Raw genomic sequence first — 14,818 nt, 5'->3', positions numbered from 1 at the left:
GCCCAGGAGGACTGCGCCCCCCCCGCTGCTGCTGCTGGGGGGGTAGGAGGGGGGAGGGGGAGAGGGGGCGGGGTTAAAGGGGAGGGAGGGGCATTAAAGGGGCGATGGGTTGGGGGGGGTGGGGGGGACACGGGGGGGGGCACGGACACGAGTGGGCGGTGTGGAGAGAAGGGGGGCACGGGTATGGGTGGGGGAAAGGGGCACGAGGTGGGACGCGGACACGAGTGGAAGGGGGGATGGACACGAGTGGGGGCACCGAGACAATGGGGGGACACGGACACGAGGGGGGACACGGACACGAGTGGGGGTACATGGACACGAGTGGGGACACCGAGACAAAGGAGGGAAACGGACACGAGTGGGGGGAAAGGGGAACAAGATGGGACGCAGACACGAGTGGAAGGGGAGACGGACACGAGTGGGGACACCAAGACAAAGGGGGGACACGGACACGAGTGGGGGCACATGGACACTAGTGGGGACACCGAGACAAAGGAGGGAAACGGACACGAATGGGGGGACACGGACATGAGTGGGGGACAGGGACATGAGAGGGGACACCGAGACAAAGGGGGGGCACAGACACGAGTGGGGGATATGGAGACAAGGGGGGCACGGACATGCGTGGGGGAAAGGGGCACGAGGTGGGACACGGACACGAGTGGAAGGGGAGACGGACTCGAGTGGGGGCACCGAGACAAAGGGGGGACACGGACACGAGGGGGGGACACGGCCACGAGAGGGGACACGGACACGAGTGGGGGCTCATGGACACGAGTGGGGACACCAACACAAAGGGGGGACACGGACACGAGTGGGGGGGCACGTTCACGAGTGGGGGTCATGGAGACAAGGTGGGCACGGATATGAGTGGGGGAAAGGGGCACGAGGTGGGACACAGACACGAGTGGGGGCACATGGACACAAGTGGGGACATAGAGACAAAGGAGGGACATGGACACGATTGGGGGTCACAGATATGAGTGGGGGACAGGGACACGAGTGGAAGGGGGAATGGACACGAGTGGGGACACTGAAACAAAGAGAGGGCACGGACACGAGTGGGGGGGCATGGACACGAGTAGGGGCACATGGACACGAGGGGGGACACGGACACGAGTGGGTGGATGAGTGCAGTTAGGGGAACAACGGGGGGACAGGGACACGAGGGGGGACAGGGACACGGGGGGGGCGCAGCCCTACGGACACCGTGGAATGGGGAGGCCACAGGGCCACGGGGGACACTCGGACCCCCGTGGGGCACGGCGCCACCCCCCCCCCCCGTGTCCCCGTGTCCTCGTGTCCCGGTGTCACAGCACCCCCTTGTGTCCCCTCCGCACCCCGGGAGCTGGGGGGGGGCTCCGACCCCACGGTGATGGGCACGGGGGGGGGGGACACCGGGACTGGATCCTGCCCGACCCCACGGGGACACCGCGTGGGTGCTGTCCCCAAAAACCTCGTGGGGGGGGGGTGAACCCCAAAAACTTCTTGGGGGGGACACCCCAAAAACTTCGGGGGGGGGACCCCAAAAACTTCGTGGGTGGAGGGGGGACACGGATAAAAGGGGAGGGGGCTGGCGGGGAGCTTGAGGCAGGCACCGTGCGCGGGAGCGCGGACACGCGTGGGCGTGGGGGGGGTGCACGCGCGCGTGCTGGGAGCGCATGGGGCTGGGAAGGGGAGGGTGGGTGGTGGGGGGGGTGCACGCTCGTGTGCGCGTGCACGGGGAGGGATGCGCGTGCACGAGCCCGGTGCTGTGCGTGTGCACGCGTGTGCGTGGCCGTGCGCGCGTGTGCGCGGCGGAGCCGGCAGGGGGCGGCCGTGGCCGGGGCACGGAGCCCGTGCGGGGCCGTGCGGGGCCGGGAGGAGGCCGCCCCCCCCACCCCCTCCCACGGACCCCCACGGACACGCGGGGGCGGCCCCGGGGTCGGGGGGGGGGCGATGCGGGGCCGGGCCCACGCGTGGGACACGGGACACCCCCAATCCCCGAGGGTGAGGGTGGGGAGGGGTCCCCTGCTGTGGTCCCCTTGTGGGGGGGGGGGTCACCACGGCCACCTCCCCCCGCCCTGATGTGACCCCAAAGCCTCGTGTCCGGATGGGGCACGGTGTGGGGGACCCCAGCCTGGACCCCCCCCAGAAAAAAGTTCTTGGTGTCACCAGTGTCACCGGTGTCACCCGTGGCCCCCCCACGCCACCCTGGCTGGGCACAATTCACCACACTGCGCCACGCAGCCGTGACACGGGTGGGGACCCACCCAGGACCCCCAAACCCAAACTGGGACCCCCCCATCCCCATTCCCTGTCCCCCCCCTTTGGGGCTGGCACCCCTTGGCACCCCGCTCTCCCCCCACCATCCTCCTGCACCCCCCCGGCCGGGCAGAGCCTTGGGGTCCCGGGGTCCGTGGGGTGCCCACGTGGCCGTGGAGGCTGGGGGTTGGTCCCCGAGGTGGGGGCAGCTTTGGTGACCCCCCCCGGACCCGGCTACGCCCCGGTGCGGTGACACGGGGCCGGCAGGGCCCGCCTGTTCCTCTTTCCGCACAGAGCCAGCCGCAGGCGAGTGGGGCTCCGGGGACGAGGGGTGCGGGGGGGACACGGCGAAAGCACCCACGGGTGCGAGGCGCCGAGGGGAGAGGGCACGGGAAGGGTGGCACGGCTGAACTGGGCTGCGCTGGTTGGCACTGGGAAGGGGGAAAGCGGCTCCGGTAGCGGGGCCGGGGGGGGGTTGGTGTGGCCGACAGCCGTCTCCCCGCAGCGGGGTGGCCATGGGGCACCCCACGGCCACGCTGCTGCTGCTGCTGCTGCTGCTGCTCCCCGCGGCCACCTCGGCCTCCTGCTTCTCCCCGGCGTCGGCCACGCAGGAGGATTTCTCCAACAGCACCACGGGGTGCGGAGAGCTGGACTGGAGCATCTTCGGGCAGCAACGCCGGCTGCTCCTGGCCCACAACGGCATCGGCTCCGTGAGCCCCACGTCCCGCGTGGAAGCCACGCTGGAGGAGCTGGACCTGTCGCACAACGCGCTGCAGCGGCTCCCCGGCACCTTCCTGCAGCGGGCGCAGAGCCTGCGGCGGCTCCTCCTGGGGCACAACCGGCTGCAGGAGCTGCCCGACGGCTTCTTCGCCGCCGCGGCCGCCCTGCAGAGCCTGGAGCTGCAGGACAACCCCCTGCCCACCGTCCCCAGCAGCGCTTTCCACCCCAGCCTGAGCCTCCTGACCGTGCCGTGCCGCTGCGACGCGGTGCGCAGCGTGCTGACCGCCTGCGCCCGCGCCGCCAACCTCAGCTGCCTCTGCACCGCGCCCGACGGCACCTTCAACGTCTCCGGTTTCTATGAGCGAGAGTGCCCGGGAGGCTCGGAGGTCGTGGCCGCCGCTGTCGGGGCCACCGCCGCGGTGGTGGCCGTGCTGGTGGCGGTGGCCGTCGGCGTCGCCGTGTGCCGCCGGAGGAGGAAGGCGGCCGCCGCCGCGGGATGGGGCAAGCAGGAGTCCGCCGTGGCCCACGGGCAGCCCCGGTACATCAGCCACGGGGGTGAGAGCGGCCCCACTGCCACCACCGCTGCTGCTGCTACGGGTGTGAGCGTGGCACCCGAATATGAGAACGTCTTCATCAGCCCCTGCGTGGGCACCGGCACGGCCCCCGCGCACGGAGGGACGCCGGGGTGGCAGCAGGCACAGTACAGGTGAGCACCCGGCACGGGAATGTGGCATCCAGCCCCCGTGCAGTCCTATGCAATGATGTCCTGTCCCCATCCCATCCCATCCCATCCCATCCCATCCCATCCCATCCCATCCCATCCCATCCCATCCCATCCCCATCCCGTCCCAATCCCATCCCCATTCCCATCTATTTCTCATTCCCCATCCCAATCCCAATCCCAATCCCCATCCCCATCCCATCCCATCCCATCCCATCCCATCCCATCCCCATCCCCATCCCAATCCCATCCCAATCCCATCCCCATCCCCATCCCCATCCCCATCCCCATCCCCATCCCACCCCATCCTCATCCTCATCCCACCCCACCCCACCCCACCAAACCTAAAGACCGGGCACTTTTGGTGCCAAACCCATTCTCTTTCACCCCCGCTGAGCCCCCAGAGCCACTCGGGGTGGGACAGGAGGGGGACATTTCCCCCCCCCGGTGACCCCCCCGTGCCCCCAGCCCGCAGGTGCCCGCGGACGACACCTATTTCATGGAGAGCGACGCCGGGGAGCACCCCATCTACGCCAACACGGGGCCCCCCAACGAGGAGGTCTACGTCGTCCCCGACAATTGAGGGGACCCCAGGGGCGGGGGGGTCACAGCTGCCCGGTGGCCGTGATGGGGAAGCAGAGGGTTGGGTTTTGGGTTAGTTTTTTGTTTTTTTTTGCAATTAAAGCAAAACTGCTTTGCACTCGTTTCCTGCCTGGGATGGGGAGCGGAAGCGGCCGCTTCTCCCCGGGCTTTGCACCGAGGGGACGGCGACGGGTGGCTTCCACCAGATGTGGGGTCCCCGGGGGTCCCCAGGGCTGGGTTAGGGGTGCAGGGGGTCCCCCCCGCACCCTGCTGGGAGCATCGGGTTCCCAGTAAGGGCTGGGTGCCGTGGGGCACCCGCGGCGTGCGGCTCCTCTTTTGGGGTGTCGGGGTGGCCGTGAACGTGGGGACTCACCGGTGGTTGGGGACACCCAGGAAATGGGATCAACCTTGCTGTTTTCCTGCCAAATCTGTCAGTTTGGGGTGAAGAGGAAAGGCACCGCTTTGGGGTAAGATCTCCAAGGCCATGGCTGCGAGGGTACAAACCCTGGGATGTGGCTGGAGGGGAAGGGGGACGTGGGGCCATGGCGCACCCAGGTGCCCTCCCAGCCCTGTGCGGGTCTCGGTGTTGCTTCACCGTGACGCATGAAATGTTGTAACTGCCCCAAATCCCACGCGTAGCTCCTGGTCCGCAGGCTGTCAACTTCAACCTGACAGAGCCACTTGAGGTCCCCAGCAAGGTCCCCAGAGCCCTCAGAGCCCGCGTCCCTGCAGCGGAGGTGCCAGGACCCTCAAGGACACGTCCCCATGCCCCTCATCCCTCAAACCCTGGTCCCCAAACCCCACGCACCCATCGTGGTGGTCTCCATATCCCACAGCCTTCAAGCTCTGGCCTCCAAACCCCACATCCCGAGGGTGGAGGACCCCTACCCCATGTCCCTCAAGCCCATGCCCCCAAAGCCCACATCCCCGGGGTGGGGGTCCCCCCATCCCATGCCCCCGTCCCCCGGTCCCGTTGCCACAGGAGCCTGGAAGTGGCAGCAGCCGCTTCCCAGCCCGATGGCCCCGGGGTCAAGGCTGCGCCCAGCACCCGTTTCAAGGCCACAAACAAACCAAAGGTCCCTGGGACCATCGCCCAGGGATTACTCACCCGCTGGGCTCGCGGGGCAGGGATGGGGCTGGCCTGACCCCGGAAAGCCAGAGGATTTACAGGCAGAGCCGTGAGAAGCCACCTCCCGGATGGCCGTGGGTGCTGGGGGTGGGGGGACACAACGGGGACCACCGCAGGGCTCGGGTCCCGTGCGCCCCGGGGAGCTCAGCACCACCAGCAGCCTGGTTCCCATCACTTTATTGGTTTCCATTGCTATAGCGATCTGTTTTATGGAAATATACAAAATACAAAAGAAAAACAAAACAAAACAAAACAAAACAAAACCAACAAACTCCCAAGAACATCTCTCGCCGCCTGATACAATAAGTTAGCAATAAATAAGAGGCGTATAAATAAGTCTGGAACCAGAGGAAAACGGGCACTGGGGCGCGCTGCGGCCACCTGGGGACAGCCCCGCCGCCGTGCCCATCCTGCCTCCGGTGGGAAGAGCCCGGCTACCAAATAAAAAATGCTTTAAATAAGGGAGGAGAGGGTGAATAAGTTACGGTGGCCTGTGGAGTGGCAGTGATCCCAGCTGGAGACTGGAGGAGGGATCGTGTCCTTGGGACGGGGCTGAGCCGTTCCGCGCACGTTTCGTCCCCTGGGTCTGCTTTTTGGGTGTGCTGGTGCAGGGGAGGCTCTGCCACCACCCAGGGGGTCCCCGTCCGTGCCAGAGGTGAGGGGACTTCAGGCGCAGTGGCACTTGGTGACCAGCATGTCCTCGAAGACGGTGGAGACCAGCCTGCCCTCGCCGTCGTAGTGCATCAGCACCATGGGGTCGTAGGCGGCGGGCACGCAGCAGGGCGCCGGGGTGGCTTTGGAGAGGGAGTGCATGCGGGCTTTGATCTGGGCGTGCATGCTGGCCGGCTTGTAGTTGTGCGGGCAGGAGCCTTCGCAGAACCTCATGTAGTAGCTGTTGGGGGCGATCACCCAGTCCGACCAGCCGATGTCCTGGAAGGACACCTTCAGCGACTTGAGGCAGCACTTGCCCTCGCTCTTCCTGCACTCCTCGTCCAGCCCGCGGGCTCTCCGGGCCCTCGGCACCTTGGCCTCGAGGGTTTCCACCTCCAGCACCGACGTTTCAGCTTCTGAGCCCGCCGGTGAGGCCGAGATGTTGGTGGTGAAGGCCAGCTCCAGCTGCAGCTTGGCCTCGGGACCGGCAGCCCAGCGCTGGACGGGCGCCGTCAGGTCCACGCTTGGAGTGTCGGGGTCGAGCTTTTGGGTTTGCAGGAGCTGGGGGGCTCCCCCGGGTCCCCCCGGTGCGTAGATGCTGACCTGGGGCTGCCCTGAGCCCAGGGATTGCTTGAAGAGCTTCAGCTCTGCTTGCACCACCCGCAGGCGCTGGTGGAAAGCCTCCGTGCGGGACACGACGAGGTGGTAGCGGTAGGGACCCCGCGGGTCCTGGTCCCCGTGGGGGTCCTGCTCTCCTTGGGAGGGCTCTGTCCGGTGTCGCACTGCGGGGACAGGAAGGAGAGCTGATGTAAGAGCTGGAAATCCAGCCCTGAGTCAAGCCTTGTGGTCAGCTCCTTGTCCGGCAGCCAAACCACGCAGCTGCCCCGCGGACACCTCCGGGGAATTGCCCGCAGCCCGCGGGATCCCGACCCCGCAGGGTCCATCCCCAGCCTCCGCCCCCCGGGGGTGCCGGACACGCGGGGACCCCCAGCCCGAGCAGCAGCCGAATATAACCCCCGATTCCCCCAGGTTTGGTTAAAGCCCCGGCCACAGGGAGCAGCTGGAGGCGAGGGACCGGGCGGCACCACAGAACCCGCTTTTATCTGGAATTCACCAATCTTTGCGTTTTGCAGCCAAAGAGCTGGAAACGGCCACTCCTCCCCCGGCCCGAGCAGGGGAAGCGGCTGGGAGGAGGAGGAGGAGGAGGAGGAGGAGGAGAAGGAGGAGGAAGAGGAGGAGGAAGGTGACAGCAGCGGATTCATGCCCGATCATGTCCTAGCACATGCTGGGGCAGCGCGCGGGACGCGGCTCAGGGACGGGGCAGGACATGTCACCCCATGACAGGACATGTCACCCTACAACAGGACATGTCACCCCAGCACAGACCCAGAGCCCACGGGGGGGGGTCTCCCGATGGCAACGGGGCCACCTCTACTTACGGCTGGCTGTCAGGCTGTGCAGCCTCCTGGTCCCGGCCACCGCCACCGCCACCTCCTCCCGGCTGCGGTTCCCCATCAGCTCGGCCACCTTCTGCTCGTAGTGCTGCTGCGCCCTCCTGATGCTCTCCTGGTCCAGCCTGCGCCGCGGGGCGGGGGGCGCGGGCATCCCCAGCCGCTCCAGGATGCTCCTTTTGATGCTTTCCACCTGCAGCCGCTCCTCGTCCCACCCGTGGGGCCGCGGCTCCGCGCCCCCCAGGAGCAGCAGGAGCTGCAGGCAGACGGCGGCGACCCCCAGACCCCGCAGCGCGCCCGGCAGCATCGCACCGAGCGGCCCCAGTTGCAAAACCTCTTGCGCAAAGGCTCCGCGGGCGGCTCTTATCGATGCCGCCAGGAGAATGAATGAAGAGGACCAGACCTGGCTTTATAGGAGCGGGACTTTGCCCGCCCTCCCCCCCCTCACCCTCCCCTCCTCTCCTCTCCCTCCCCGTCCCAGGGCTGCCCGTGTGGGTGACGCCGCGGCGAGCACGCGGCTGGGGCAGCGCAAAGCCCGGGCTGCTCGCGGCGGGGAGGCGAGGAATGTTTCCTGCTGCCTCGCTTCGTTTCCCACCTCCCGCTCTCTCTGCTGGTGGCGGGCAGCTGCAGGGGTTCCCCTCGCCGTACCGGGGGGCTCGGGGCTGTTGGGGACAGCTGGTGGCCTCGCAGGTGGCTCGTGGTGTCCCTGCGGTGACAGGGGGTGACAGGGGCGCACCGAGGTGTGCGGGCAGGCGGGTGCCGTGGCCGGCATCATGTCCAGCCCCGCATCCTCATCTCCCTCCTTTTCCCCTGGCAAATTGGCCACGCTCACGGCTCAAGGTGCCCGTCGGGGCCCCTTCCTTCGTGCCACTCTCGCTGCCCTGCAGAAAGGGGGAAGCGGAAAGCAGGGGGGGAGGCGGCTGGGAAGCCCGGCTCGTGCCAAGACGTGCGGGCGGGAGGCAGCGGGTCGGTGTTTGAACTTCTCCAAAAGCCAAAGCCAGGAGGTTCCCGGCTGACGACACCGCAGCCCGGCTTTACTGCACTTCCCTGCCCCTGCTCCGGCTCCCTCCTGAAGTAAGCCCGGGCGGCATTTGCATCATTGCTGAGGGCAGCCGGGAAGGTGCCGGGCACGCCGCGGTGGCACGGGTCCAGCCGGGGTTGCCCGCGCGCAGGCGAGCCCAAAGGAGAGCCGGAGCCACGGGATCCTCGCTTGGAGGAGGCGGTGGAGACACCGGGAAGGGCGCAGGGACGCGTCGGTGGGGCTCTCACGGCACGAGGAGCTCCGTGGGGATCAGTGCGAGCTTTTTATCGGGGCGGCAGGGAGATGGGCTGAGCCCCGGGGGGTCGGCGAGGGGCAGAACCTGGCAATCGCCCCCAAAACGGAGGCGAGACACGAGGCTGAGCCAGCACGGGGCTGTCCACCCCATCTCCAAAGGGATGCTTCAGCCACAAGCACAGGGGGGACACGAGCCCAGCCCCGGGGGGACGAGCCCCTCGCTGTCCTCCTGTGCCTGGGGACCTGGGGCACACGAGGCCGAATTTCCTGCAGCCGAGCCAAGCGCCCGGTCCTTAACTGCTCCCGCGGGGGGATTACCCTGAGCCCGGGATTTAGCTCTGTTTATCTCCAGCTCCTCCTCGGGAGCACGGGTTCAAGCATCCTTCCTGCCTTTTTCACCCAGATTCTCGAGGTTTGCCCGAGGCAAAAAGGAGAAGAAACGTTTCACCCGGAGCCACGTGAAACCGTCAGCTCATCAGCACGAGCAGCATCACGTGCAGGGGATCGCCCCGCTCCACCCCTGCTCTGGATGGGGGGATAAAGGGGAGCAGGCGGGGACCCCCCCCAAAAAAAAAAACCTGCCTCCACGCTGCCTTTCCCTGAGCAGAGCCTCTTCCTGCCCCACTTTTGGTTCCTCTGGGTTGGGAACAGATCCCACACGCGGCTCCCGAGGAAACCTCAGCGGCGTCGCGGCTGGAGCCACCTTTCCTCCAGCGCTGCGCCCTACGGAGAGCTCAGCACCCATGGGTGCTGGCCTGGGACCCCGCAGGGTGGCACGGCACCGCTGCCGTCCCCATCGCAGGCACAGGGACAGGCACAAAGGAGGCTGAGATGGAGCAGCTCTGCGGGGCCAGCGGTGGCTGCTCAAGGCACCGCGGCACCGTGCCGTCCCTGAGCATCTCCAGCTCCGCGGCGCAGCCCCCGGAGCAATCCTCCAAATTTTGAGCTGTGTGGGTGTAGAACGAGATGTCCCCCCCCCAAAAAAAAAAAAACAAAAACCATCACGTCGTGCCTGGCCGTTGAGCAAGACACGGCAAATTCTACAATTTTGCAGTTCTGCTTTTGCAACGATTTTCTGAGCCGTGGGCGCGCCGCGTGCCACCGGCCCCTCCGCGGCTGACGCACGGGGGGCAGCATGTGGGGAGCATCAAAGTTGGCCGAAGCCGGATGTTTTTTCCCCAAAAGGCGCCAGGCGGTGAAGTCGGAGATTTACAGTCCGGCAAGAGCAATAAAAATTATCTTAAATTGCAGCGGCTGTGGGTGCCGAGTGACCCGTTAGGAAACTTCCCAGCGTGTCCTCACCAGCCCGCGAGATGCTTTATTGGAACAAAGCCTCGGCTGTGAGCGTAGGGAGCATCTTCTCCTCCTTCCCTCTCCTTCAGCCAACCCGTATTTTAATTATTTTAATATTGGATTTATCCAACCTTTACCACGGGTGGAAACGGGGAGATTGGGCGACTGAAGCAGCAGGTGGAGCATCCCGTGGAGGCCGGCGAGGAACGGGCCGGCGAAAAGCCCAGCAAGAAGTTCAAAGCGGGAGCTGCTGAGCCCAGCAGGACGTAAATAACCTCCCTGCCTCCTGTCCCCACCTCTGGGCAGGATGCGGTCCAGCCCTGAGCGCAGCGGGGGCCATCTCCTGAGCCCGGCGGCCCCGCAGGAAGCGGCCCCGCTGCGAGCTGAGAACCAGTGCCCCAAGGAGGAACGCTTTCGGCTGCCACTTCCCCACCAGACGCCGCCCAGCCCCGGCCCTGCAGTGCTGGAGAAGCTGGAGAAGGGCTCGGAAAGGGAGCAGGACCCTGAGCGTCGCTCGCGTCTACCCGGTGCCGTCGCCGTCCTGCCCGGTGCTGAGCCGAGGGGTGCTGCGGGGACGGGCAGGGAGGAGCCCTCCAAGATTTTTGGCAGCAGGGGTTGGGATGGCTGCAGAGGCACCGAGCTGCCCTGCACGCTGCTGAGCCCCTGCTGCCAAAAATCTTGGAGGGCTGAAAACCTCGCAGGGGCCGGGCTCGGGGTCCCGGTGTCGTAGCCGAGCTCGGAGCCTGCTGGAGATGCTCCTGGTGGGAAATTCGGGTGCTGGAGGGGGAGGTTTCCTGCAAAGCCCTGCAGCGAGCTGGGCGATGATTTCTCAGGAGGTGTTTGAGGCCAAGAGCATCATGCACGAGCCCGCAGCGGGGAGGTTTCAGGCTCCTGTTTCATTCCAGGTGAGGAAATGGGCACGGAGAGCTCAGCCACAGCGGCTGGGGATGGCCGGTGCTGCTCTCGTGCCTTCCCCGCGTCACAATGAACAAGCACAATGGAAATCTTGCCGACCTTTAGCCAGTTCTAAACAAAACCCAACCAGGCCGGATCAGGTGAGCAACGAGCACCTTTGTGCTGCTGCTGCTGCTGCTGGGCTCGCGTCCCCCCCTTTTGTTCTGTTCACGGCATTTGCCAAAAAGCGAGGCTTCTGCTCCACTTGGAAAAGACTTTTCTGACTTGACTGCACTCGTGGTCAAAGATTAACTCGGATTCCCAGACCCCTTTGACCGTGCAATACAGGAAATTACTCAAATCCCATGGCCAAAAATGGAAATCCCCGGCTGCTGCCCCAAACACCTGCTTACATCATCGGCCTCAGCACAAGAAAGTTTCCTGCGTGCTGCAAGCATCCCGCCCGGCCCCGGCAGACGGATTCGCACGGCAGGGGCACGAGGGTTTGGGTCCACGCTCTGCGATGCTCTGGGTTTGCAGGGACGCTTCCCCTTGGGACACGAAGGTTGGTGGCATTTGGGACCGCTGGCATTTGGGGCAGCTCACCCTGGCTGAGCCCAGTGTGGTGTTTGAGGAGAGGCTTTGGGGAGAAGATTTTTAATGTCAGGAGACTCTCCCCATCGAAGCGAGGCCGTGCTGTGTCCCTCTGATGTCGCATCCGATGTCCCCAAGCCACCAACCTTGGGATGTGCCTGGGGGAAGCTCCTGGTCCTGTCCCCAGCGCCGGGACACGTCCCAGAGGAGCGCACAGGAGGCACTGCAGGAAGGAGAGCACAGAGAGCTCCCCAAAACCCTGCAGCACCGAGCCTGGATGGCTTCATCCACGGCTTGGATGAATCATGAGAATGAAATCTGCCCAGGAAGCACAGCACCCTTTTGGGGAGCCCAGCACCTTTTTGGGGAGCGCAGCACCCTTTTGGTCACAGCCGAACCGCCAACACAAAGTCATCAAAGGATCCCAACCCCATCTTGGTGCAGGAACGCAGCACTGCAGCGGGATCACGGGAATATTCGGAAGGATTTGTGCTGCCTGAGCAGAGAGGGGACACCAAAGGACAAGGGGGTTTAGGCTGGGCTTGGATTTTTTTTTTTGAGAAAGCCCCAGAAATAAAGTTATAGGCTATCAAGAACAGCTTGTTGGGTGGGGAGGTGGAAATCCTACAGGCAAGAGAATCTTTCCGTGATTTGCCACTGCTCAGCTGAGATCTGGCCAAGCAAACCCAAGCACACAGCAGAGGGTGGGGGTTAAATCCTCGACCACCTCCCAGAAACCTGGAGCCGGGCGTTGCGGTGCCCGTCCCTCGCCCACCTGCGCAGCCGTCAGGGCGAGAGGCAGCGAGAGCCACACCACGGGACCTGCTCCTGCTCCCCAAAATTTCGGTCCCGTGCCTGTGGGGCAGGAAATTGCAGCCATTCCTGCACCCCGGGGAGCCCCTGGGTGCACGATGGAGAGGAGGAGGGTGGGCACCCTGTTGGCTTCGATTCACGCGCCGGGGAAATGCGCCGAGGGCGCGCAGCCAGCTGGGCGCTGCCCAAAAATCCCACTTCATTTAGGGTAAGTTCAAAGGGTTTTGGGGCAAGGGAGGAAGAAAAGAAAGAGAGCAGGCTCCCAGCGAGATGAGGACGTTGTGAGACAGAAAGCAAATGTTTCAGACCGATTGGGATCCACCCCACCAAGGGGGTTCCCCGGGGATTTGCAGCCCAGGAGCGCGAGCCGAGGATGCGCCGGGTTGAGCCGCGCGGCGTCCAGCACGAGCCCGAACCTCTCCCTGCAGAGAGTTCAGGTTTCAAAACGGCCTCATCAGCACAGGGCTGCGTGACATCACCCCGGGAACAGCACCTTGCAGGAAAGGCTTATCACCTTGTAAAGGCAGTTACAGCATGATTTCATCAGCGCCAGCTCACGCGGCTGCACGTGCTGCGGCTCACGGCCAGGGAGGGCTTTGGCCTCCCCAGCACCCTGTCAGCACCGGGCAGCTGCCAGGGGGATAAAAGCAACTGGGAAGGGGATAAATTTAGGGATAATTCAGTGCCTGGCCGCGCAGGAGGACCAGAGGGTTGGGCTGGTCGGGGCAGGTTGGGAAATAAATGTGCCCAAACTGAGCTTGGACATCAAAAACATCAGGAAAAAGCAGGGGTCCAACAAAACCCGCATGTTTTTTCTTTTTGATCTCCTCTCCAGCCACAAACCACAGGGCTGGGGGCTCGCTGAGACCTCACAGAGCGGCTTTTGTGCCAGGAGCTCCTCGTGGATGCGCTCCTGAGCCCCATCCAAGCGCTGGGGCAGCCTCCTGCCCTCTGCAGCAGCAGCAATGGGGCTGCCCAGCCCGCTGCGGGCACAAGGGCTGAGTCAGGAGCCTGGTGCAATCTCCCCTGGCTGTTTCAGGTGCCAGGTGCTGTTCCTGGGCCGGGTGATGCCCAGCTCTCCTCTCATCACAGCCACCAGAAGCTCCCCAGCTGGGGCTGCCGAAGGAAACCTCGTCCCTGGGGTGGCTGCTCCAGCCCCAGCCGTTGGCAATGAGCACCGGGACAAATCCTGCCCGCTGTCTGTCTGTCTGTCCGACCAGCATCGGCTGTCTGGCAGCACCATCTGATGGCACGGGCACCGCACCAGCTCTCCCCACATCCCCAGTTTGCTCCCAGTCAGGACCAGTGGCCACAGGGCTCTCTGCTGAAGGCACCTTGTGTCACCCCGATGGCAGCAGCCCCACGACCGATGGCACCAGAGGGACCCGGCGAGGCGAGGAGGTGCTCTTGGAGAGAGCTCGGGGGAAAGGGCATGCTCCTGGGGACTGTGACATTGCAACGCCACGCTGCTCGAGAGCCTGTGCTGGATTTTGTGCCTTCTGCTGCTTGGTTCACCCCACCTGCATTCCCCAAGGGCGCAGAAAGTCCCTACCACCGGAGAGAAGGAGCAGGAACCTCCCCAGCTGCCATCGCCACTGAGACCCACGTGGGGACAGCGAAGGGCGCACAAAGCCAGATTTTCATTTTTCATTAGCAGATATGGAAAAGACCAAAAAGATTCAGGGGTCACCAGCACGTTACCCGTGCTTTACCATTACCTCAGCACTTATGCCCCTTGTGAGCAGCTTGCAGGAAGCCAGGAAGATTTGCTGGGGGGGCTGGGCCATACAGATACCTCATCTAACGAGGAAATAGGAGTTATTTTTTCTTTAATGTAACACCACGGGGCGTGGAAAAGCAGGTAGTCTTGCCCCGATTCCAGCAGGTGATGCGCAGAGGCTCCAAACTCAGCTCTCCAAGCTCTTGCCCTACACAAAATGCAACAAAAATCTGAGCAGGACTGGTGGGAGAGAAGCACGAAGGGGGTTGTTCATCAGATCTCTTCAGTGCTGCCTCCAGGAATTCTTAGTGAAACGGGTAAGTTTCAAGCTTGCAAAGGAATGCCTTAAGTGACTTTTGCTTCCCCAAATTTCTGGCTCTTCAGGAACAAACCGTGCTGCTGCGTTACTTTCAAGAGTCTTCATCAAGTCAGGGGAGGACAATCCCCGGGCCTCTGTATCTAACTATCAGCAAGTTTGAACAATATTTTCATAAGTGGTATCTCGGTGCAACACTCCGTGTATTCTGGCTTTATCTATGTTCTTCCTTTGTACCTCGAGGTAAATTTTCTCTCTGGATCAGATGGCAGAACGTAACCGAGTGACAGACACCTTTCTGAACCAATTTATAACAAACCAGCAAGATAAAGGGCAGGGCAGGAGATCCAAGCAGCCCAGGGACTCACCTCCAACAGCACACACCAACCGCAGACTGTTCAAGAAGACCACCAG

The 14,818-nt window shown here is 64.2% G+C and overlaps 2 protein-coding genes across 2 annotated transcripts; one reads left to right on the top strand and one right to left on the bottom strand.

The window, feature by feature from the left end:
- The first annotated feature begins 2,671 nt into the window (after positions 1-2,671).
- LOC309888100 (uncharacterized protein) lies at positions 2,672-4,274 on the top strand. Its single transcript, XM_082780336.1, has 2 exons — positions 2,672-3,670; positions 4,154-4,274. Exons 1-2 carry the CDS (start codon positions 2,760-2,762, stop codon positions 4,266-4,268), a joined length of 1,026 nt encoding a protein of 341 aa, XP_082636462.1. The 5' UTR covers positions 2,672-2,759; the 3' UTR covers positions 4,269-4,274.
- A 52-nt stretch (positions 4,275-4,326) lies between these two features.
- On the bottom strand, positions 4,327-7,861 carry GDF15 (growth differentiation factor 15). The gene is made up of 2 exons (XM_082780303.1): positions 7,487-7,861; positions 4,327-6,829 (listed from the first exon to the last, which is right to left on the bottom strand). The coding sequence occupies exons 1-2, from the start codon at positions 7,803-7,805 to the stop codon at positions 6,063-6,065; spliced, it is 1,086 nt and encodes a 361-aa protein (XP_082636429.1). The 5' UTR covers positions 7,806-7,861; the 3' UTR covers positions 4,327-6,062.
- Between the last annotated feature and the right edge of the window lie 6,957 nt (positions 7,862-14,818).

Source organism: Aythya marila (genome assembly GCF_965140915.1).
Source record: "Aythya marila genome assembly, chromosome: 27".
NCBI lineage: Eukaryota > Metazoa > Chordata > Aves > Anseriformes > Anatidae > Aythya > Aythya marila.
This window is presented reverse-complemented; position numbering and strand designations above follow the sequence as displayed.